The 23,178-nt window shown below is 40.7% G+C and overlaps 3 protein-coding genes across 4 annotated transcripts; 2 read left to right on the forward strand and 1 right to left on the reverse strand.

Moving 5' to 3' along the window:
* Nucleotides 1-432: 432 nt before the first annotated feature.
* LOC140578641 (gamma-crystallin M2-like) lies at nt 433-1,360 on the reverse strand. The gene is made up of 3 exons (XM_072700282.1): nt 1,308-1,360; nt 872-1,111; nt 433-719 (listed from the first exon to the last, which is right to left on the reverse strand). Exons 1-3 carry the CDS (start codon nt 1,314-1,316, stop codon nt 456-458), a joined length of 513 nt encoding a protein of 170 aa, XP_072556383.1. The 5' UTR covers nt 1,317-1,360; the 3' UTR covers nt 433-455.
* A 658-nt stretch (nt 1,361-2,018) lies between these two features.
* On the forward strand, nt 2,019-3,886 carry LOC111845436 (gamma-crystallin M2-like). Its single transcript, XM_072700280.1, has 3 exons — nt 2,019-2,038; nt 3,223-3,462; nt 3,623-3,886. The coding sequence occupies exons 1-3, from the start codon at nt 2,024-2,026 to the stop codon at nt 3,884-3,886; spliced, it is 519 nt and encodes a 172-aa protein (XP_072556381.1). The 5' UTR covers nt 2,019-2,023.
* Nucleotides 3,887-8,734: 4,848 nt separating this feature from the next.
* prrg1 (proline rich Gla (G-carboxyglutamic acid) 1) lies at nt 8,735-20,365 on the forward strand. 2 transcript variants are annotated; one of them, XM_023814852.2, is made up of 5 exons: nt 8,812-8,899; nt 8,998-9,066; nt 9,760-9,802; nt 15,324-15,484; nt 17,054-20,365. In XM_023814852.2, the coding sequence occupies exons 3-5, from the start codon at nt 9,793-9,795 to the stop codon at nt 17,465-17,467; spliced, it is 585 nt and encodes a 194-aa protein (XP_023670620.1). In that variant the 5' UTR covers nt 8,812-8,899; nt 8,998-9,066; nt 9,760-9,792; the 3' UTR covers nt 17,468-20,365. The 2 variants fall into 2 exon arrangements, with proteins under 2 accessions (XP_023670621.1, XP_023670620.1); XM_023814853.2 differs by lacking the exon at nt 8,998-9,066 and having other exon boundaries at nt 8,735-8,899.
* The last annotated feature ends 2,813 nt before the right edge of the window (nt 20,366-23,178 follow it).

Consider the following 23,178-nt stretch of genomic DNA (forward strand, 5'->3'; position numbering starts at 1 on the left):
TCTGTTGGTCTCATCAGACCGTGACCATCGGCTCTCACTGGAGCAGTTCGTAGCCAAGTGTGAAGCGGCTGGGATAAAAATCAGCAACTCCAAATCCGAGGTACAAGTCATGGAGGTACGTTTAGAGTCATAACTGCCTATAATTACAAAATAATCCCTGCTGTCTAGGTACAATTTGAAACATTTAAGGGCTGTACCTGATAGGACCACCAAGTGTTCTAACCTATCATGCAATTTTATATGGTTAACTGTGTCAAGGGCCACACTGACATAAATATCACTGTGAATAAGAACATCAACATAAAGTTAAGATAATTAACTCAACTCCCTCTGTAACATCCAAGACATAGTTTGTGAAGTGTAATGACAACACAAAAACTGTGTAAAATCATACTGTATCTTTATTATTTTTATCGATATCATTGCCTTTATTCTGTCATTCTCAGAATTTTGTTTTAATACCAGGAATCCATGATGCGCCTCATGGACATGAACCTCATGCCACCGAAGCTCCTGTACTCCCCAGGCCAGAAGTACCTCATCCTGCCCCTGTAGTGGGGCTGCTCATACATGAGCCAGTGGCCGTCCATCACGTGGCAGGACATGCAGTTGGACCAGCGGTAACGATCCATGAAGGAGTCGCAGTCATCCGTCATCTCCATCATCTGACCGCCAAAGTTCTCCCTGTCATAGATCCTCATCCTGTACGATCCTCTGTACTGTTTGAAGAACATAGAAACGGAATTCAGTTCACTGTAAATTATTACAGCAATAGCATCATAAACGTATTCAGAAGTTTATAGAACATTAGACAGTCTATATCTGCTTTTTGCAGGTAAAACTTTAACAGTAACAATGTTAAATACTTTACCATGGGGATCATGCGGCAGGATCTGAACCAGTCACTCATGCCCATGCTCATGTAGTCGGGGTACTCGCCCCTCTTCACAAAGTACTGGTTCCCCATGTAGTTTGGGCGGTCATAGAGCATGAAGCAGCCGCTATGCACTCTGCAGGAGTAACAGTGGCTCAAGTAGGAACTGAGGTCACCGCAGTCGCTGCTGCACTCATAGGAGCGACCCCCAAAGTTCCTGTCCTCGTAGAAGGTGATCTGAAATCAGATTGTTGCAACTTTTCATTAACTTGGAAGCAAGAGTTAATCTATGAGAGCAAGCTTCTTTCTGAGCTATACTGTTGAGTTATAGCTTATAAATATTCCCACCTCCCCACATTCTGAAGATTACAGCAGACATAAAGTTGGAGTTCAGGTTGGACAGTTGGCACACAGGCATATTTTGGTCACTTACCCTGCTCATCGTCTCAGTGATGTTTGTCCTCCGTTAGATCTGCTGGACACTCGTTCTCTGGCTGCTTTTATATCTGTCCTGAATCTATGGTCTCATTGTCTAAATCCCTGATCCAGCAACAGGACACAGAAGCCCATTCGTGTTACTGTGCGGGCATTAAATGGCACTGTGTACAGTTGCAGAAAGGTACATGTCTGCATTGTATCCTTTGTACAAAAAATCGAGGGAGAATACTGAACAAAGAACTTGACCGAATTTCTATCAGTAAATACTGTAGTACATTACCAGCAACAAGCAAAATACAGCTTGTGGTTACTTGATATATTAAGTATGAGTTCGTTCATGATTATTAAAGACTATGAGTATATTATTTGTGCCTCCTCAAGTAAAGTGCTATCAAAACAAATAATGAAACATCAGCCCTCCAAAGTGTGAAACACATTGCACGAAGTACAAAGAAGGCATTTTTTGCATGGCTGTTATTGTTTATGTAAAACCAGCAATGTAGACATATGTGTTCTCCAGCCCTCCATGCAATCTGCAGGATAATAAGCCTTTGCCTTTGTAAAGAGCATTATAAACAGGCCTGTGTGGTGTGGTGCTGGGTCAGGATTTTTGACAATGGTGGCAAAAATTCTTTGAGTCATGTTAAGTATAAAAGCAGCGAGAGGTAAAGGCCATCAGCAGAGCTGTTCTGAGGCAAAACAGCCATCACCATGACCATGGGCAGGGTAAGTGACTCAGCTAACACTATATATAGAGATTAAGCTGATTTAAACTTAATTACACTTCAAATACTGATTTGCAAAGCTGGCACTTCTGGAGATCCCAGTGTTTATAGTTTTTTGTTTCAGCCGAATGTTTAAGTTAAGTATGATTCAGGTATCCAACAGATTATTTGTACAACCTAGTAATGTTGCTGGATGTGTTAATGGTAGAGATGGCACCAATCTGCTACCCACTATTGGTATTGGGCCAATAAATGCAAAAAATGCTGGATTGGATATCGGAGTGCGGAGAAAGAAACCAATCCGATTTTCCATCACACAGAATTATGAGAATGCTTGTCGCCTTAGTGCGACATACCGTAAACAGAAGTGAGGGTCACATGATGGCTAGATGCTCAGCAACACTTGTGTTTCGGAGCTGTCATGTCGGCTGAGTAGAAATACAGTTACTGTACTTTACACAAATAGCAACACTGCAAAATGCAGTGTATGTCCGGCTGCTGCTGCTTTTTCTCAGCACAGTAAAATTTATATGAACTAAATCTTCAGACTAATTAAAAGTTGTATCTGTGCCCTGTTGTAAATTTTGTACTGCATTCTTATGTGTACTTTTTGACTAGGAATGGTTAGTTGGGGTATGCCGCAATATTTTTAGGATTGATTTCTTTATTATATTTAATTTGGCAACAGATTGCACAGTTTGCACTTTAAGAAACATTTCTGTTCATTGTTCATTATTCTGTTCAAGTTGGCACTGAATAAAACAAAGAAGCAGATTGTGTAAGTCATGTTAGTCATGGATTTTTTCATATAGCAAAGTGGCATAGCTTTTGTTTGAGCAACACGGGCATTATATTTTTCAATTCTTAGTATATACAAATAATGCAGCTACAACACTAAATGCAGATTGTTTGCCATGATATTGAAATGTATTGATACAAATATTTCATTTAATAGTACTTGATAAAGGGGAAAATATATTGGATTTGTATTGGCAGATACTCAAAATTTTAATATTGATATTGGACTAGAAAAAATGATATTGCACCATCTCTAGTTTATAGTAATAATAAAGTTTCTTCATCAATTTATGACTGTGAAGCTTTAGGTTGAAAAAAGGCTAAAATTCACAGTTACTTGCTTGTGTGGTTTGTGTCATGTTTAAAGTAATCCTTATTTAATTTCAGATCACCTTCTACGAGGACAGGAACTTTGGGGGTCGCTCCTATGAGTGCAGCAGCGACTGCGGTGACCTCAGTTCCTACTTGAGCCACTGTTACTCCTGCAGAGTGCATAGTGGCTGCTTCATGCTCTATGACCGCCCAAACTACATGGGGAACCAGTACTTTGTGAAGAGGGGCGAGTATTCCGACTACATGAGTATGGGCATGAGTGACTGGTTCAGATCCTGCCGCATGATCCCCATGGTAAAGTATTTAGCATTGTTACTATTAAAATTCTACCTGATAAAAGGACATATAGATATCTAACGTTCAATAAATTAACTCATATTCTGAATAAGATTATTATGATATTGCTGTCACAATTTGCAGTGAACTGAATTCTGTTTCTATGTTCTTCAAACAGTACAGAGGATCGTACAGGATGAGGATCTATGACAGGGAGAACTTTGGTGGTCAGATGATGGAGATGACGGATGACTGCGACTCCTTCATGGATCGTTACCGCTGGTCCAACTGCATGTCCTGCCACGTGATGGACGGCCACTGGCTGATGTATGAGCAGCCCCACTACAGGGGCAGGATGAGGTACTTCTGGCCTGGGGAGTACAGGAACTTCGGTGGCATGAGGTTCATGTCCATGAGGCGCATCATGGATTCCTGGTATTAAGAAATATTAGGTAAAAAAATGTAAAAACAAATCGTACCAGAGAAATTAAAATTTAAATTTGAATTTTGTTACCATGTATGTTGTGTTTATTCATGTCATAGTATGAGTAACATTAAAAGACGGTGGGATGTGGCCAGGGGCCATAAAGGCCGGGAAAGTAAGGACAGGGGCCCTAAAGAATTTGAAACATATATGGACTGGTCTCAGTTGGGGGCTAAATATGATATGTTTTCATGGGGGCCAAAATTTCTAGCATCACCCCAGGATGTGGCAGTCCGCCAGGAACCCACAGTGCACCAGTCGGGGGCGATCAGCACCACACACGTGTGGTAACCATGGCTACTTCACAGTCAGCTGCCAATTCCTTGACATTATCAAACCATTCTTAATGATATTATCAAACTACCCACTCCAACAAAGGACAGACCCCATGTCCATTACACTCTAAAGCAGAGCATATCTGATACAAACTGATCTGATGGTCATGGCTGCATCTCAGCTCCTCTTACCAACAGCGAAGCTAGAAATCATGGCGCGGACGGGATGGCAGAAAAATCAGGTGGGCCTGTCCCATAATAATTCAGCTGGTGGCAAAATCACACTACAGACTCAACTACATATTTTTTATTTATCGGTTTTTCAATGACTTGAGGCATTCCTAATATCAAACGAAAAGAAAAATCGATTTGCGTCTCAGCAGCACATTTCCTCTGATGGAGCTAACCACGCACACACATACCTGTCAGACACATTGGTTTTATTGTGCTGTAATGCTCAGTGTATGCCGAATGGGTGGGCCGGAGTAAGCCTCCTACCACAGTCCATGCCAGTTCTGAGTCTAGATTGTTGCACATGACCTTCACATTGCATCTCTATATTAATTCTGCATCTGTGGAGGCCAGCCAGCCTGCAAGACTTGCAGTTTCTTCCAGGCGCTTTTGTGAAAATGCCATATTATGTTTCAGCTCCTTCCTGCCACCAGTACACAGGAGAGCAGAAGGGTACGACCTGGTGGCAGCTGACCAGTCGCTTACTAAACCCAGGCCCCCAGCCAACCATAGAGTCAATGTGACAATGACATTTCAGCAGGATGTAGTGTCGCGCAGAGTCATCTGCCTCAGTCACCAACCGGTGATCATCAGCTGCATCTGTTCAGCCCCAGTTGTTGTCGTCCATGATAAGCCACATTTTAATATAGTGATTGCAATTGCAATAGCCATAGCAATAATGTAATTTCATAGAAAGAATTATCCTTTACTTTCTTCAGAGCAATATTTTTTAAATGTTCTATCACCTTCTGTATTTAGTTATTTATTTTCCAATACTTATGTAAATCATTCAAACACACTTGCTTGGAAAAAGTGCTGTACTAATGTTAACATAATGATTATTTAAAGTCTGTATAATTTGCCAGTTTAAGGAGTCGATAGATTTGTCACTTTTCCTAGCATAAACTAACAGAAATATGGACTTGAATGACATGTCAGCAGAAGCTGTGTATAATGTGGATAAACAGACCATGAATATCACAGGTGACATACAAGTGCATGTAATGCAGAAGTTAAAAGATTACGGGCTTATGAAGGAGTGAGAGGCTAAGGATTTGGTAGAAAGAGTGAGGTCAGGTTAGAAAAAGTATGATAATCTCTGAATAAGGGAGTGGACAAATGGGTTGAACTGCAATCAGAAATACATCTGTGTCCAACCAGATGCAAGGAGAAGGAGAATGCAGGATGCTGATTGGCTGACCTGGGTGATCTGCCGGCCCCTTTTCAGTACATCTCCACCTCTGCTTTTACAATTCTCAGAATATGATAACACTTCCATTACTTCTATTAGAAAATGGCACAAAATAATAAGCAAAAGCATTTCAAACCTTCAGCAGTATAGTGACTGATCCTAACATTACTCACACTCCTATTCCCATACAGCAGTATGTCCAAACCCTGCTCCAGGCTGCCCAGACTGTGTTTTTGTCAGATTGATTAGGATTGACTGCACATGGCACAATGCAAATCACATGACAGAATGCCGATCATAACCGAATACTCGGTTTTCTTCCACATTTTTGTCGAATGTGACTTTTTCCTTTTGGAAAGTGAAATGAAAATTTAAAAGTGACTCCAAGGCATGACGCTAGGTGGCGACGGCGCTCTATTCCTCAGTGAGCACACAAAAAAGAGCGCAAGCTCACTTGTCAGGCATTCTCTAACCGAAACCAGACTTGGCCAAAAGCGATCATTAAAATGAAAAGGGTGTTTTATGTTCTTGCTTGAATAATCGCAAATACAATAGCGACATTCATAGTTGCACGCAGGGGAATTTCTAGTTATTGAAAAGATCAGGGGCTAAGTCAAGTTTACCTGGGGCTTTACATTTCTTTTCAAGGACGGAAGATTGGCACCAGGGCTATAATACTCAGGGCGAAGCTTAAAATATTCGGGGGCTATAGCCCCGAGTGATCGCACCTAACGGCGTCCATGGTGGCACGCAAAAAAGAGCATCCAAAAAAGAAGTGTTCTTATGTAGTTTTCATGGGACATAAAATGATCAGGTTAGAAATGGCCCCTGCAGACATGTGAGGCTCAGATTGAGATCTCTACAGACAAAAATTGCCCAGACCTGCACTATACCAATAAGGTTAATTTTTAATAACATCTTCAACCCATAAAATCAGACTAAATTAAGGTTATTATATGGCCGTGTATGTGTATGATTTTAATAGTCCTAATTTTAATAAGCCTTCCGAACAGTATTACTATTTATTTGTGAATTGATTGATTAATTGTTGATCGCTATAATTAAATAATAATTTAAGATATGAACACGTGACCTCGGTTTAGCATATGAATTTTGTTCCTCTTCGGTCGCAGTAATAATAGCTGTAGGTTAAAAAAAAGAAGAAAAAACTACGTTATTTATCATACAACGAGTGCCAATCGAAACCTCCGGCACTCCAGTGGAGCGTCTAAGGGCGCCCCTTTGTCTCAGATGGTGCCCTACTTGCTCCTTGTGGCACCGTAGATGGTTGCCCATGTTGCCTAATGACTTGCATACAATTACTAAACCAATATCAAATGGCGATTCTAGGATTTCACCCTTAGGGGAGGTCAGCCCTCAGTAGGGCTGCCGCTTAATATGAAGAAATATGAGACACCACCCCCGCTTCACGTCCCCGACGATAAATTTAGCGTGGCGCGCGCGCGGGGGGGGGGGGGGTGTCCCCACAATACCCACAATAAGATTTGGACAAGATGCTTAGGAAGACTGCTACATGGATATGAATTACTTTTCAGGGGAACTGAGACAAAAGTTCTGTAATACCCTAGACGAATACCCTAACTCTAAAATTCAGGGAGTCCAGCAATTTACAGGGGGCATACATAAAATTGTGATTTATTAATTTTTTTTGGGGGGGGGGGTGTAAGGGGCCCAAAGTCACATTTTGTCAGTCGGCCCAGAATTTCTAGCTATACCCCTGCTAGTATTTAATTTTATTTTAAGTAGCAGACACTTCTGCCCAAAGCAATGCAGAAGTGAGTCAAACAGCACAAATATATGGTGGTGGGGGAATTTAACAGAGGCACAGAAAAGGAATCGATATTAGACTGATTACCATTTTTAATCAATCAGGTTGCTGTAAACGAGATTGAATATGAAAGAAGTTAGCAGCATGTGCAAAAAAGTCGTTCATCAGTGAGGTTGAACCATTTGTCATTTGGCACTTCTCTCTGTTTGGGGATTACACCCCCAGGCCATCTGAAGGAGCACCATCTGCCATTCAGCATTATGATAATGATTATCCAGCACACTGCACTCTGCACCTTATGGGCACTTGCACCTTTTTATCCTGGACTGATAAGCAGAAGCCACGTTACGCTGCACATTTCTTTTTCCATACAATATTTATACGCAAGTATATATTCATATATAATGTATATTTACTGGAGCAGCCACTTTATAATGCACATCCCATTCTTATACCCATATGTAGCCTATATTTTAAATTTTTATGTATATCTATGCATGTGTATATATTTTACATTAGTAACTACTTTATTTTTGTCTTTGCTTTATTGTTTTTATCTGCCGTAGATATGTATATTTTATATGCTATCTACTGTGCTATTGTTTCTATTTTACTTTTTGCAGAATCGGGACTGTACAAAATAAGAACTTCATTGTGTGTCTGTCTCTGCTTCTCATCCCAGGCTATTCCATTTACTGCTACATGGACACTATAATATATAGACCACATATACGCATTGAGTTTAATAACAACTACGATGTGTATAACTTATAACTCCAAGGACAGGGCATGGTCCACGAAGAGTAAAAGTGGCGTTCAACAGATGTAGGAGTCAGCCTGCATGTCCGCCCCTCGAGTGCCGCTGCAGCTCGCGCAAATGCGCTGTTTACGAACCAGCGCGCGGGCGAATTTACGAAACGTATTACGGCAAGGTAATTTATTATTTGTTTCTTTGTTGCCATTAAGAAACCAAGTTCTATAAAAGTATGGCAGGGGAAGCTTATTAATAGCTATAAAGACAGCGCTATCTGATAGGCTGGTGAAAAGCTGTTACAAGCTCTGACGCAGACTCATTAATATTCACAAATAAGCGCTACCCAGTAGGCCGCTTTGACCGAGGCTAATAATATTACTATTTATTTAGCTAGCTAGTTAGATACCTCATAGCTAGCAAAAAGAAGACTTTTTGTGCGAAAAAATAGGGGCGTTTCCCAAAAGCGTCGTAGCCCAAAGAACATCACTTGGCAATCAGGTAGTGCTTCTTTTATGAATGTTAATTAATACATTCATAATCCTTACTTACGTTTCGGAAAATCACGACCGCCACAGATTCACGAAACGGCATAGAAATAAGTTTACGGAGGTCTCCCCCGCCTCCCCCCGCGCGCGCGCGCGCGCCGCAGGAGCATGCGCACGAGCGCGCGCAGGGGCACTGGTTACGGACCGGCACATATTTACCAAGCGACAAAACAAACGGCAGTCGTGTAAGTTTCAGGGCGCGATTCCAGGACGCGTGAAATATGTTATTGGTTTCTGGGTCTCTGAAGGCTAAAATACGTGAAGCTGGTTTTTTTTCCTCTAGTGCGACGGGAAGCACTTTCGATCGCAATATCGACTCTTCATTTTTAGCATAAACCTCGGTCAGGGCAGGGTGAGTACCTATTAGAAAATATGGTGACTGATAAATTATTTACGTTAAATTAATTGTAGCTACCAAATAGACGTATGATCAGAAACAAACCGGTTTGTTAACTGAATACGTTGATTTATTGCCATCGGTGATTAAAATCAGACAAAGTACGTGGAAAGATTAGTGGGGGAATATATTAACGTTTGATCTAGTGTCCTATTTTGGTCAAGCGATTTCAGGAGCTTTTCGCGGAGCTCAGATCTTCTATCTGCTTAACACGGTAACTCTCATTAGATGTGAGAAGGGTGGGAGTGGTTCATCTATCAGGTCGCAGTGTTACCTATGCGTCCTTTAATTTCTCCCTGCTCTGTAATAGGGGTCCCCAACCTTTTGTTGTCCGCAGACCGGTTTAGGTCGTACCAAAAATTCGCGGACCATATAACATGGATTAGGGGTTGCCATTTCCAAAATAAACAAGCAATGTGGATGATTAATGTACGAATATATTCGAATGGGGGAGGGGGGACTGGCAATACAATGTATCAATGAGTGGGAGAGATTTTATAAGTTTTACCGTTTCCCTTACCCTGTAACATGAAAACGTTCTGTCCCAAACACAATTACTTTTGTAGGAATCGTTTAAAATACATGCGTGGCTTTATGTGCACTGTCGACTTGTCGGGTAGTAAACAGTCTCTTGATCTTTGCTTGTAGGGTCCATCTCTACAGAAGAGCATTTACCCAGTTATGGCAAATGGTGAGTACAGAAAACACACATTCTTCTCACACGCATGCAGTGCCCGTACAAAATTCATAGGGTGCTGCGACTGGGACATTAATATTGTGTTTCTGGTGTATTTTTTGCATTGGCATTTTATTTCGTTGTGTTTGAAAGCTTGTGACTTGCTGGCCTTCCCCTCTTTAAAGCATTGGAAGTCTCCACCTTTCTCATCTAAATTCATGTTACATTTCATCCTGAATCTATCCTGCCAGCTTTGGATCAGAGCTCTAGTCTGCTTTCCACAACGTTCACAAGTTTATGATCCATCCTTGGCAATGTTATCCTGCAACTTTTGTTAAGTTAGTGAGAACATTACACTCACATTCACAATACCTAATACACAAACAAACACTATATACCTTTTTAATTTGACATTGAAATTCAGTTGATCCTTGTTTTAATTTGCTGTAGATTTGTAAATGATTAGGAATGTAAGTAATGTTTCAAATTATTCACCAGTTGTTGTCTTGTGGTCTTACCGTTACATTTAAAGTTCTTTACCTATTCATCTTCCTGCCTGGAACCTATTCCAGGCAGCACTGGGCACAACGCTGGGGTACACTCCTGCAGTATGCCAATCCATCACAGAGTATACACACACACACATACATACACACACAGTCACACTGTGGATAATTTTGAGATGTCTTTTAACTGGTCACCTATGATACTCTAATGCTCCATGCCATTCATGAAGTCTTCATTTTGCTGTCATTTGCCAAGAGCAAAATGCAGATTCCAGACAGAATATGTTAAGCCATTAAATGCATGACAGTCCTGTAAAGACGCAATGACATATTTTTTATACTGTGGATGATTGCAAATATGGTGTGATTTCGTCTGTTATTCGAAAATTAGTGTGCCTGCTGTAACTTTCATTGACTGATAATTGTGTATGTTTGAATTACGCTGATGGAGGAACGTGGGTGTAAAAGAAGGGAAACGATAGCTGATTCAGCCAGTGTGATGAAAATGGAAAACTGAAAGTCTGATGCCGTGATTCTGACTCATAACTTGTAAAAAATTGTGATACACTGTGACTTGTGGAAGAACATGATGTGGCCTCATACACTGTATTTCAGCATATCCTTTAGGAAATACGCATACGTGTATTTAGCTCACGCTACAAGTGAGGATCAGAGAGCAGGATCAGGCAGCTTCCCTGGAGGAATTGGGGTTGAGGGCTTTGCTCAACGGCCCAATAGTGAAAACAGTCTGCAAGTCATGAGATTTGAACCAACGACCTTCCAATCATGGTCCCCGACCTACAGAGCTACACTACAATCACAGGCAGACCATTTCCACCAGTCCTTCAAATAGTCAAGTGCTTTTCCTTTTCTATTCTTAATTCTGTTTTCTTGATCTCGCCCAGATCCTTGTTTTTATTAGGATCTAGCAGAAAAACAGTTTTACAGTATGACCCCCATACTAAGAAAATATTTGGGCGGTGATAGACAGATGTATCTGTTGTATCAGAGGGAATTACTGAAATGCTTTTGACATTGGATATATGTTGTTATACTCTTGCCTAAGTGACCTCTTCATGACCATGGAAAACTCAGCAGTGTACAGCTGTTTCTCCCTAACAGGAACAGGGCTAAAACCAGTGACAGCCATTTCATCCTGTCTAGCTTCTCACAGCTAAAAGCTGACTGTGTGTGTCTCTTCCCCCGCCTGTATGTACTGCTCTCATTTGAGTGATCCAGCACCTTTTTCATCCGATTGCTCTGCACAGTTCCATCTATCACTTCATTCCCTCACTGCAACCAAAACACACACATCCTTTGCTTAATGCGTGTGACTCTGGACTAGCATGCAGCATAGATTACCTGGTTGTGAAACCTTAACCCTGAAACACTCACAGGCAGCAGATCACCATTTGTGGCCCATATCTTTTTTTGGTTGTTTGAAGGTGTGTGTATATAAATTCACCTCCAATTAAAATTGAACTGTGGGTTTCATTTCCTGTAAAGTCCTTTAGCATTACTATAGAATAACCGTGTGTTTGTACATCACTAGCACTGATGAATGTTGCTGTTGACCTCAAAGGCTCTAGGGCTTTTTATTCTCTGGATGTAATTTGCATACGTCTACTTGGCATTTTTGCTCAGCTGGACATATAATGCAGTCCTTGTCAACGTGCTCATGTGTGCAATCCCACAGAGCAGAGAGACAGTTCGTCTCTGTTTGCTGTTCCGAGGCCCTCAGCTTTAATGTATGCAGATATTTGGCACATTTTGTTATTGTGGCTATTTTTCTAGGCAACAGTGTACTGTTTGATTGGTTATTGATATTTTTGGTCAGACCAATAGTTATCGGTAACTGAGAATTAAATTTAAATATCTGGTTTTCAAAGCAAACTGTGTGTATTTTAGCATTGTATTACATTAAATTTTCATATCTGGCTGATGCTATCCAAAGCGATGTAGAAGCAAGGCATTTAGTACACTGCAACTAGTCAAGCGGTCAACTATGCGTAAGTGCTGCTGGACTGATCATCCAATTAGTGCTCAAGTACAAATTTAAGCAGTATTAGGGCAGGAGCTAGGCTGGTGGAACTCACCCAGGAGGCTGTGGCCCACTAGGGGGCCTCAGCGAGGATCGAGGTGGGCAGCGCAATTTATTTGAGAAGCATAGAGAAAAATATGACATTGCTAAAGCTAGGACTGGGTGTTAGTCTACATTGAATTTTTACGGTATATTGATATTTCTTTCAAAGCAAGATGACACAATTCCATTTATAAGAGTATACTTTAATTGTGTGTAAAAGTTACGGCTTTATTAAACATTTTTTAATAGAAACCAATAGTATTCCTTTATGGTTGCAAACAGCACGAGAGTTTTGGTTGTGATATTGCACAGAATCCCAGAATTCATAGCTAAAATCAAACCATTCAGTTAGCAGCATCTCATAGGGAAGGTGATACCAAGGTGTTACTTGGTTCTTTTAATTTTACAACATTGTTAAATATCGTAATTTGCAGTTTTTTTTTACAACCCCTTTTTCCAAAACGCATGACACTGTGTACATTGTAAATGATTTACAAATCATAAACCCATATTTAATTGAAAATGGAACAAAGACAACATATCAAATGTTGAAACTGAGAAATTTTATTGATTTATGAGAATCATATGCTCAATTTGAATTTGGTGTCAGCAGCAGGGGTATATTTACCGCCGTGTGGCATCACCTTTTCTTTTAACAACACTCTGTAAATGCTGAGAACTGAGGAGATCAGTTGCTGGAGTTTTGAAAGTGAAATGTTGTCCAATTCTTGCCTGGTTATAGGATTTCAACTGCTCAACAGTAGGGTCGTCTTTGTCATAGTTTTCATTTCATGATGCTCCAAGTGTTTTCAATGGCTGACAGGTCTGGACTGCAGGCAGGCCAGTCTAGCACCTGGACTCTTCCACTACGGAGCCATGCTGTTGTAATATCCGCAGAATGCAGTTTGCCATTGTCTTGCTGAAATGTATAAGTCCTTCTCTGAAAAAGCTGTCTGGATGGCAGCATATGTTGCTCCAAAACCTGTATATATTGTTCAGCATTAATGGCGCCTTCCCACATGTGTAAGCTTACCCAAGCCATAGGTACTAGTGCACCCCCATACCATCATAAATCCTTGCTTTTGTACTGTCTGCTGATAATAAGCTGGATGATCCTTCTCCTCTTTAGCCTGAAGGATGTGGCATCCATGATTTCTAAAGAGAATTGAAAGAATTTTGATTTGTCAGACCACAGGGCAGTTTTCCATTTTGCTTCAGTCCATCTTAAATCAGCATAGAGTATAAATCAGCCTTTACAATTGTCTGGACTCGAAGCTGGGCTTCATCCTGAGACCAAAAAGCCAGGTCTTCCTGATGTTTTACAAGCTAAATCTGCAAGATTGGGAGACCGCTGTTCTATGCTCAGCAACGACCTGCTAGTCATCATTCATTACCCCCAGGTTCCTAGCAGACCTTGATGGTGACAGTGTGGACAATCCAAGCAGAACAGTGATGTCATGATGGATGGTAGGGCTGCAGGGAAGACAAGAAGCTTGGAGAGGTTAAACTGGAGGTGATGGTCTCTTGTCCAGGCTGTAATGTCAACCAGGCATGCAGATATCTGAGCAGAGACCGTGGCGTCATCAGTAGAGAAGGTCAAATAGATTGGAATGTCATTGGCATAGTGGTAGGAGAAGCCATGAGATCTTGACCGAGAGAGGTAATGTAAAGCGAGATGAGAGGGCTGAGGACAGAGCTGTGGGGAACACTGGTTGTTACCTGATGAGATTTTGACACTTTTGCACCCTATGCCACTTGGTTGGATCTCTCTCACAGGTATGTGTCAAACCAGATCACATTCCCTGTGATGCCAAATGCAGAAAGGGTGACCAGGAGAATTTGGTTATTAACTGTGTGAAAAGGTGCAGAGTAGTCTAGCAAGATCAGGACAGATGACCAAGATGCAGTTTTTCCGGCTTTGGGTGTCCGTGAGAGGGCAGGATCAGTCGAGTGTCCAGGTCTGGAACCAGACTAAAGACGTCTCAGGAAGTTGTTTTGTGAGATATTCAGAGATTTGGCTGAGGACAGCACATTCAAGAGTTTAAGAGCTTATCAGCCATCCATCAAACTTGATATTGTTTTTTTCAGGTGAATGCGGTAGGTTATTTAATCATTTCTATAGTCTTTCATTTTAAAAACTGCTGTTCAGCAGTTTGTCTTGAGAAAATGCGCAAACGCACATAAGTGGAGCCTAAGTGAACTGTTTACAAGAGAATCATTTTACACACACTTACGTGCACTCAGACATAATTCTCTGGAGGACAGAAAATTTTGGGTGGGGTAATCAGTCATTGTTGCTCACTCCACAAGGAACTGAGAGCTTCTGGGAAGCAGAAGTGAAATTATTTTTAACTGCAAATAGTGTTTAAAGCTAACATCTAGTTAGTTTAAGGTATGACAGAAAAACATTATTGATAATTCTTATGATTCCTAAAACCTATCGTTAAAACAAAATCAACAATTAAATGCTAGGGTTCAGCTGTTTATCAATTAATACAATCTAGAACGTCAATCGGATTATGTATTTCTGTGTTTTCTTTTTTTAACCAAAACATGACCCAGTAGTTGTATTTGTAAATCTGGCATAATCCATGTTTCCAACTCTGGCAACAAAAGAGCTCAGGGAATAACAAGGATGCATGTAAAAATCCTGTCAGCGATCAGTACAAGGCAGTGTCTTATTTACTGAAGTATACTCTAATTCAGTCGGGTGGAAAGATGGAAAAGTAGTTAGGTTTAACCATTCGCTTAAATTTGTTCTGAAAATTTGGTACTTGTCATACTAATAGTTAATATAGAATAACCAGACTGCTGTTTTGGACAGGAAATGAAACAGATTTTTAAATCAAAACGAGAATTTATATTGGTTGTAGTAATTGAATCTGACTTTAAAAACATTCTTTTCGATTGGTCCTCACCATGGAAGCTGTCTGTGATTGGTTCGCAGTGTTCCTGTCAGCAGAGACAGCCAATGGCTTGCTCCGGAGGCTGCCCAGGGCTAACAGTCTGCTGGAGGAGATTAAGCAGGGCAACATCCAGAGGGAATGCAGAGAGGAGATCTGCTCCTACGAGGAGGCGCGGGAGGCCTTTGAGAACGATGACAAAACCGTGAGTGTTCCTCACACGCCTGTGTGCACGTGCTCCACCCAACCGTGTGACACACCCGCAGCCTTTGTGCCCTAACCTGCATGCGTGCATGCACCTACATGCAGACACAAGATGTGGACTTACAGGTAATACACATACACTGCCCTGTTTGCTGGTCTATGGAGGGAAGGTACCACAGAGGCAGCTGGACCATAAGAAATTCATGAACCTACCAGGGCTTTAAAAAAAGTGAGAATCTGATTTTTAACCTACTTTAATACAAATTTCTGATTTTCTTCCTTTTCATTGGCCAGCCCTGCTTTTCCACCTAGTTGGTTAAAATAGTATGTTAATAATTTTGTATTTTTAGGACACAGGCAGAAAAAAACTTCAGAAAAAATGAAATCTGCCAACCCACCCCTGTGTCCTGCTCCATATTTACGTTCACATAGAGCTGCATGTAGACCACATGAATAAGCACGTAGTATTATACACACACGCACACACACACACACACACACAGAGTCGTGTAATCATATCTCTTTGGGGACCACTCATTCATTTCTATGGGAAAAATGCTAATGCAAACTATGACAACCTTAACCCCTACCCAACCCTATCCATAATCATAAGAAACCAAACAAAATACAAGAGTTTTTGCATTTTTAGGACATAAATTTGGTCCCCACAAGGTAAGGTATTCCTGGACCACACACACACACACACATACACATATACACACACACACTACACTTGCAGCTAGGAGGGTGTGATGAGCTTGAGCCTCTGGAGGGGTGTTTGTGGCCCTGTCACGGGAACATCCCCCTCCTCTGTAACAGCACTGCTGCATGAGCCTTGGCTGATGGACTGTGCTTGCATGCAGATGCAGATGCAGAATGCAATGCTGTCAGCTCTGTTAGGTCAGCAGGAGGTGCTGTTCACAGGCAGGCCTTGCAGGGGGGAATCTTGGGTAAAGTCAACAAGCTTTGTCTGTCTGTGCACTGGTGTCCTTCCGTGTGCCAAGATTTTTCACACTTTCTGGTTAATCATCATGGATTTCAAAACATACTAGGCATTAAGCTTCGTCTATTTTTTTTGCCATTTTTTATGTGTTTGGTATCTCTCAATGTAAGTACGGGTCTATATTCAGTAGCAACTGCATGCATGTCTGTGTGTTTTGTAATCTGTGTGTGTGAGTGACCAGGCTCTTATGTCCAGGTTTTTGCATTATGTAGAGAATCTATTCGCGAGCTTTAAGGCGATGTAGAGAGCTGCTATTTACTCTTGAAGACTCTATAATGCTTATAAGGGGTGTTCAAACAAGTTTTATAGAAGCATATTGAAGTATAAATGTTTTGCTTCAGTCTGAGATTCACATGTGAATAGTTTAGTTTGACCAGGCGATTATTGTCTGAAGGGGTCTGTGAGTTTGCTGGGTGTCATGCAGAAGTTGCTATTGTGACATTATGAATGAGAGGTACACATATTTTTCCCCTCTGTCTTACTGATGCGAGCATGTTGATGACACTGTGGATCTGTTTTCGTCCCTCAGACCCCTGCTTATAGGGTGTCTTTTGTTTCTGTCTGCAGAGGAGATTCTGGGAAGAGTATGTCCGCGAGAGCAACGGCCCCGGAGGCCTGGATGTGTCCGGGATTCAGTCCCTGTACCTGATCCTGCCCTTGGTGGTGGGACTGCTGCTCGTTGTTGTGGTGATGGTTGCAGTGTGGAAGTGCCAGTCACGCAAGCACCTCCAGAGAGGCTCAGTCCATGGGAACTCCCAAAGAGACCCTAACTTGTCCCATGTGAACTTAGACCCACAGAATCGGGGTTACCAGCCGGAGCTTAGGCCAAACTTAGCACCACCGCCTGGGCAGTCGAGTGTTGGGGACCCACCCCCATCCTATGAGGAGGCCGTGGGGCAATCAGATGTGCGTGTCCATGTGGAGCCTCCCCCCCAGTATGAGGACATTGTCAGCAGGAGCTCAGAAATCCATGTGAAGTGACACCTGTCCCATTCACAGGCATCGGCAGGAAGATGTGTGTATCAGGTACAGTTTTATCGAAATGCAAGGAGTGACAGTGTAGGTGGAGACTGCAATAACCGCAATAATCACTCTAATATTCTAATCTGTGAACTGCTCTCATTAAAACAGGGCTGCCACCGCATCGCTCTTAGGGTCATGTGGTTTGGCTGAATGTGTGTATGTGTGCGTGTGAGATACAGCAAGGAAAAGTTTAATACAGCTTGTACTGTAAAATCAGACTGCATTAATACCGGTTTGGTTGCTATCAATGAACCATCCTTTGGTCATATTTGGTGTTTTCTTCACTGTTATTGCAAACCAGGCTACCTGACCGCCTCCATTCACATTGTATAGCTAGCCCTTTCTGCATGGAAAGACCATTTATGAAATATTCGGTAGTTTCATTTCCAAAGCTTCTATTTGCACAAAAAGTGTACAGCTTTTGGGCCACCTTAACCCATAACACTGCTTCGTTGCCATTCCTATTTGAAGGAGTACTTACATGGGTCCATTTTTATTCCATTTCTTTTACATGTTTTCATTTGTGTATTAAATGCTTTTATTGGATATATTGCAATTGATGAAATGAGTGCAGGCTCTGCCATAATGTCAGTAAAGTCTTGGGGCTTTCACAAGACTAACAGCTATATGCAAATATGTAACAAATCACAAATTTATTGCTGCTGTAGCAGCTCCTAATGTAATACCAATATATTTCATAGCAAATATTAAAATTCATACTCTAATAAACATCTGATAAGGATGATGATTATTACATTATGAGTTACAACATGTTAACATACACGCAGAGAAATAAAAGTACATCTGAGGAAGCAAGATAAGATGAAGCAAGGGAATGTCTAAGGGATGGTCTACCAGCAACTTAATGTCCACTGTATACGAAAGGCCTTCCAGCAACTTAATGTCCACTGTATACGAAAGGCCTTCCAGCAACTTAATGTCCAGTGCATAAGAAAGGTCTACCAGCAACCTAATGTCCACTGCATAAGAAAGGTCTATCAGCAACCTAATGTCCACTGCATAAGAAAGGTCTACCAGCAACCTAATGTCCACTGCATAAGAAAGGTCTACCAGCAACCTAATGTCCACTGCATAAGAATTGTCTTCCTGCAAACTAATGTCCACTGCTTAAGAAATGTCTTCCTGCACTAATGTCAGCTGCTTAAGAAAGGTACAGCAGCAACAGTACACCATTAAAAAGACTCCCAATTTTACCATTAAGTGCAAATTCTGCTTTTGCTGGATTGTGTCTGAAGTTTTATCGGCAGTGAATCCCAAAGTATCGAGTCAGTGCTGTATGAAGTTGTCTGTACAAACTGCTTATGATGGAGTGTGGTTTTAAACTTTATGGTCAATTGGAATTTGGTCTGCTGGAGCCAGGAGGAGTGCAGTTTTAAAGGGGCCATATGTACGTTCTCAGTTACCGCTTAACTGTTTACTAATTGCTGTATACTCATTGTCTATGCACAATGTACAAACAATTTCTGTGCTTAACATTGATGTACTGTTTACTCACTATTGTCTAATCCTGGACTATATACAGTTTATTCATTGTTTACTTACTGTTTTACTATGTGTTTATTGTCTAGTTTTTTTCCATTCTAATACCTGAACTGTAAATGTATTGTCACTCTGTGAAGAGGAGCACTGAAACCTTATTGGAAATACTAATACACTTTGGGTGCTACGTCCTGTATCACAGATCTTTGTTCAATCTTACGTGTTAATTTTTTATACATTAGACATTTTAAGGAGCAGAAGGATACCTTTTCAGATTGGTTTGTTTTCAGTTTCTGATAACTTTTCAGCATATGTCTGATACATTAGCCATTGGCTAATAGCCATAACCACCACACTGAAAGCTGCAATCGCTTTTGAACTGCAAGGTCTGCCTTCTGTGTGTTAAGTTATTAAATGCAGGATGGTAACTAAAACTGTCACATTTAAACATTTTAATTGCAGCTAACAAATGAAAGATGAAATAGGATTCTTATTTGCCTTAAAGAAATTAACTGTTTAAAATGTTGTACTAACAGCATCTATATAAATTCAATAGCAAGCAGTTTTCAAGCTGTGATATAGGACTGAAAGGGTTTGAATGGATTTACTTATTTCTTTGTTGCTTGTGTTGTGGATGAAGGATGTCCTTTAAATAATTTGAATTATATATAAATGACATTAACACATATAACTATTTCATTATATGAAATCCTTATTATCTATTAATCATATATAACCTGTTATGATGATGTTTATGCCAATCTCAAAAGTGTTAAATGGAAGTTGTGTATATATCATATATATATAACATCTGTATATTATTCTACGACCTCTGAATGGTTTCCTGAAACATTACCACGTCTGTATGAATCACATTGTTTGTCCTTCCTGCAGGAAAGATGCAAATTTCAGGTAAAGGCACTGATATGGTTGTACAAAGAATGGCATGTAATTTCAGTCTTTAGCATAATGCAGTCACGTCAAAGTAATGAGGATTATTATAAGGTGTTGTAAATAGCAGATGTGCTTAGTGCATTGCTCGATACCAGGAACGACCGGTCACATTTTTCCCTACCTTTTGAAAACTGACTATGATAGAGGTTGAATATAAGAGTATATTGAGGAATGGGTTAGGGTACTTTTCTGCTTCCAGTGCTCATGGATGACTGGTAACATTTTTTTTATCAAGGACCTGAGAAGCGTCCCACTTCTCCTTGCTTTCCACCATGGGAGTGCATGTGTGCATGTGGACAAGTGCCTTTCACTTATAATGTGTGATCAAACAGGAAATATAGGGTGTCACTTGTGTGAAAATGTGCAGTGCTCTAATCTATTTCTAATAAAAGCATTTGTTGAGATGTGTCTCTCATGATTACCATAGCCGGTCCCTCCATCTGCAGCAGACCAGCCAGCAATGCCCACTGGAGGTCTTCCTGCACACTGCTGTGGAGAGTGCAGGCCAGGCATCAAACTGTCATCCTGTTCAGGAAGCTTGTGCCCTGTTTATGCCATTTTCCTGGGGGAGTTTTCCAGTGGAAACACTTAACTAGTGAAGACAGATGGCTTATCAGGGCAGAGTCCATGTGTGATAAAGTATCTTTCAATTTTAATATGGTAGAATTGCAGGCAACGGGCTGCATGGTCTAGCCCTATTACCCATTCCTTTGTGTGGGTTTCCTTCCACTGTTCAAAGAAAAACGTCTTTAACATGGGCCTGTGTGGGTGTGTTCCCTGTGATTAAATGGCATCCCATCTGTGATGCACTCTGTTTAAGTCCCACGTTTAAAATTACCGTCTTTCATTTGTTTATTGGTGAAAGCTACGTCATCCAGCTTCGGATTTGGGATTAGTTGTAAACGCTGTAGCCCAAGCTGTCATTCATACTGAAGCACACTGAATATGCTTCTGGCAAGGTGATATAGGGAAGCCATTGACACTACGCCTGCCTTGTGTATTTGAGGGCTTATGGGTATCGGTTTTCCTGTAATTTGATGCTGCTGATCCTTAGTTGAGTTTTATGTTTATTATAAAAATGTAGGGTCACTCCATTTGAATTCAACAAATTTCCAGAGGTTTTGTGTCACCGTTTTTTGATTTCGATTAAATTTGACATGTGATTTACACATACCTTCCTGGGCTCAAAATTTTTTATTTTTAAAAAATATTTCCCAGTGAGATATAGCGTCCTTTCTATACTGTGTGTAGCAAAAACAACTTAATTCATCATGTTTTCTTATGAACTGTAACTCTTTATTATTACAACTCCATGGCTCCGCTGTGGCTTATTGGAAAGTACCTTGTCAAGAGAATCACTAATGAAACAGAAACTTTGAGTTTGGATTCCTTGTTTTTCACTAGACAATAAACAGGTGTAATGTAGCCTGCAAATGTGACCAGTGTTATTCCTGGACTTCACCTTGCAAGACAAAGGAGAAATTCTGTGATAAATCCCCCTGAACACTGTACACACTGTGCTATTTTTAGGAAAGAGAGAGATTAGAGTGAGATTAGTATGCAGTTTCAGTATTTTTTTTGTAATGGAAAGATCTCAATTTTAAGATATTAGCCTTCAATCAAATAAAACAAATATTTCATCTGTGATTTGCCGATTTTTTTTTAATTGAACCAAATAATGTTTCCTCACCTTTTCCCACTATCAGCATCCGTGTGAGATGCTGTGAATTCTGGGACTTTGCGCAACATCACGACCAGAAAGTTTCAACCAGAAAGGAATACTGTAGGTCTTGATTACAAATATTTGTTTGTATTATTCTCCTATTTGGGCATCAAAATATTGCATGCGTTAATGCAATCAAAGATATAATAACACATTTAGACTTTAATATTCATGTCATTAATGTGTTTGACAGCCCTATTTTTAAACACTATCTCCAAAATTGAAGCTGAATTCCTGGAAGGCTCATTTCATTCCTTGAATCCCCCTTCCTATCCTTGGTTGGGGGGGGGGGGGGGGGTTGGGGGTTGGCAACCATTTGGTGCAGCATGTGATAAAGCTGTACTAGATAAAATACACCAAACCTTCACCATCTGAGAGAGCACCCTGTGTCACGTTATGCCACAATGCAAAATGTGAGCTGTCTGTATATAGGCTAGTAACCTGCTCAGACAATGCAAAGGCTAATATTTGCACAAATCATGTCACTGACACTTGTGAACATAGGATGTAAAAAAAAAAAAAAAGATGCCTCTCATGCAACTAATTATTAAGAATTAAATTACGTTTATACAATAACATTTTCATGTATTTTGTGCTGTTAATTTACTAAGTGGTAGGGAGAGAGCTGTGTGTATATATCAGGGTTAAACTGCTCTGTATCGAAATCTGTGGGATATACATTTATCATACTGTGAATTTTTTATACCTTTGCAATCCTATTATATACAGAGCATCCAGAAAGTGTGCAAACCCATTCACGTTTTTTACATTTTGCCGATGCACCATTATGCTAAAATTGTCCAAATTATTTTTTTTCTGCTCATCAATCTACACTCAATATCACAGAAGGACAATGTGAAATTGAAACATCACATTACCACAAGTATTCTTACCCTTCTCTACAATACTTTAAATTTAGCTCAGGTGGATCTATTAATTTATTAATTATCTTTGACATGTTTTTATACCTTTTTTGGATTCCACCAATGGTTAATTCAATTGATTGGACATGATGTGAAAAGGCACAGAACTGTCTGTATAATGGTCCCACAGCTGACAATGCATAAAAGGGCAAAAACCAAGCCATGGGGTCAAAGGAACTGCTTGCAGAGGTCAGAGACAGAATTGTGTGGAGGCACTGAAGGTTCCCTGGAGCCCAGTGGCCTCCATTATTCTGAACTGGATGAACTTTGGAACAACCAGGACCCTTCCTTGGACTGACTGGCTGAGCAAACTGAGCAGTCTGGGGAGAAGGGCCTTGGTACTGTAAGAGTTGTGACCAGGGGGTGTTTCATGAAGCAGGATTTCTTAGTTAGCCGGGTTACTTTAAGCTAGAAGTCATGATTGTACAGTAAGAGTTTAGGTAAGGAGCACATGATTGCACTATCTGACAAACATGACTTCTAGCTTAAGTTAACCCAGGTAACTGAGAAATTCTGCTTCATGAAACACCCTCCAAGAACCCGACGGTCACTCTGGCTGAGCTCCAGAG

The sequence above is a fragment of the Paramormyrops kingsleyae genome, chromosome 16, assembly GCF_048594095.1.
Source record: "Paramormyrops kingsleyae isolate MSU_618 chromosome 16, PKINGS_0.4, whole genome shotgun sequence".
NCBI lineage: Eukaryota > Metazoa > Chordata > Actinopteri > Osteoglossiformes > Mormyridae > Paramormyrops > Paramormyrops kingsleyae.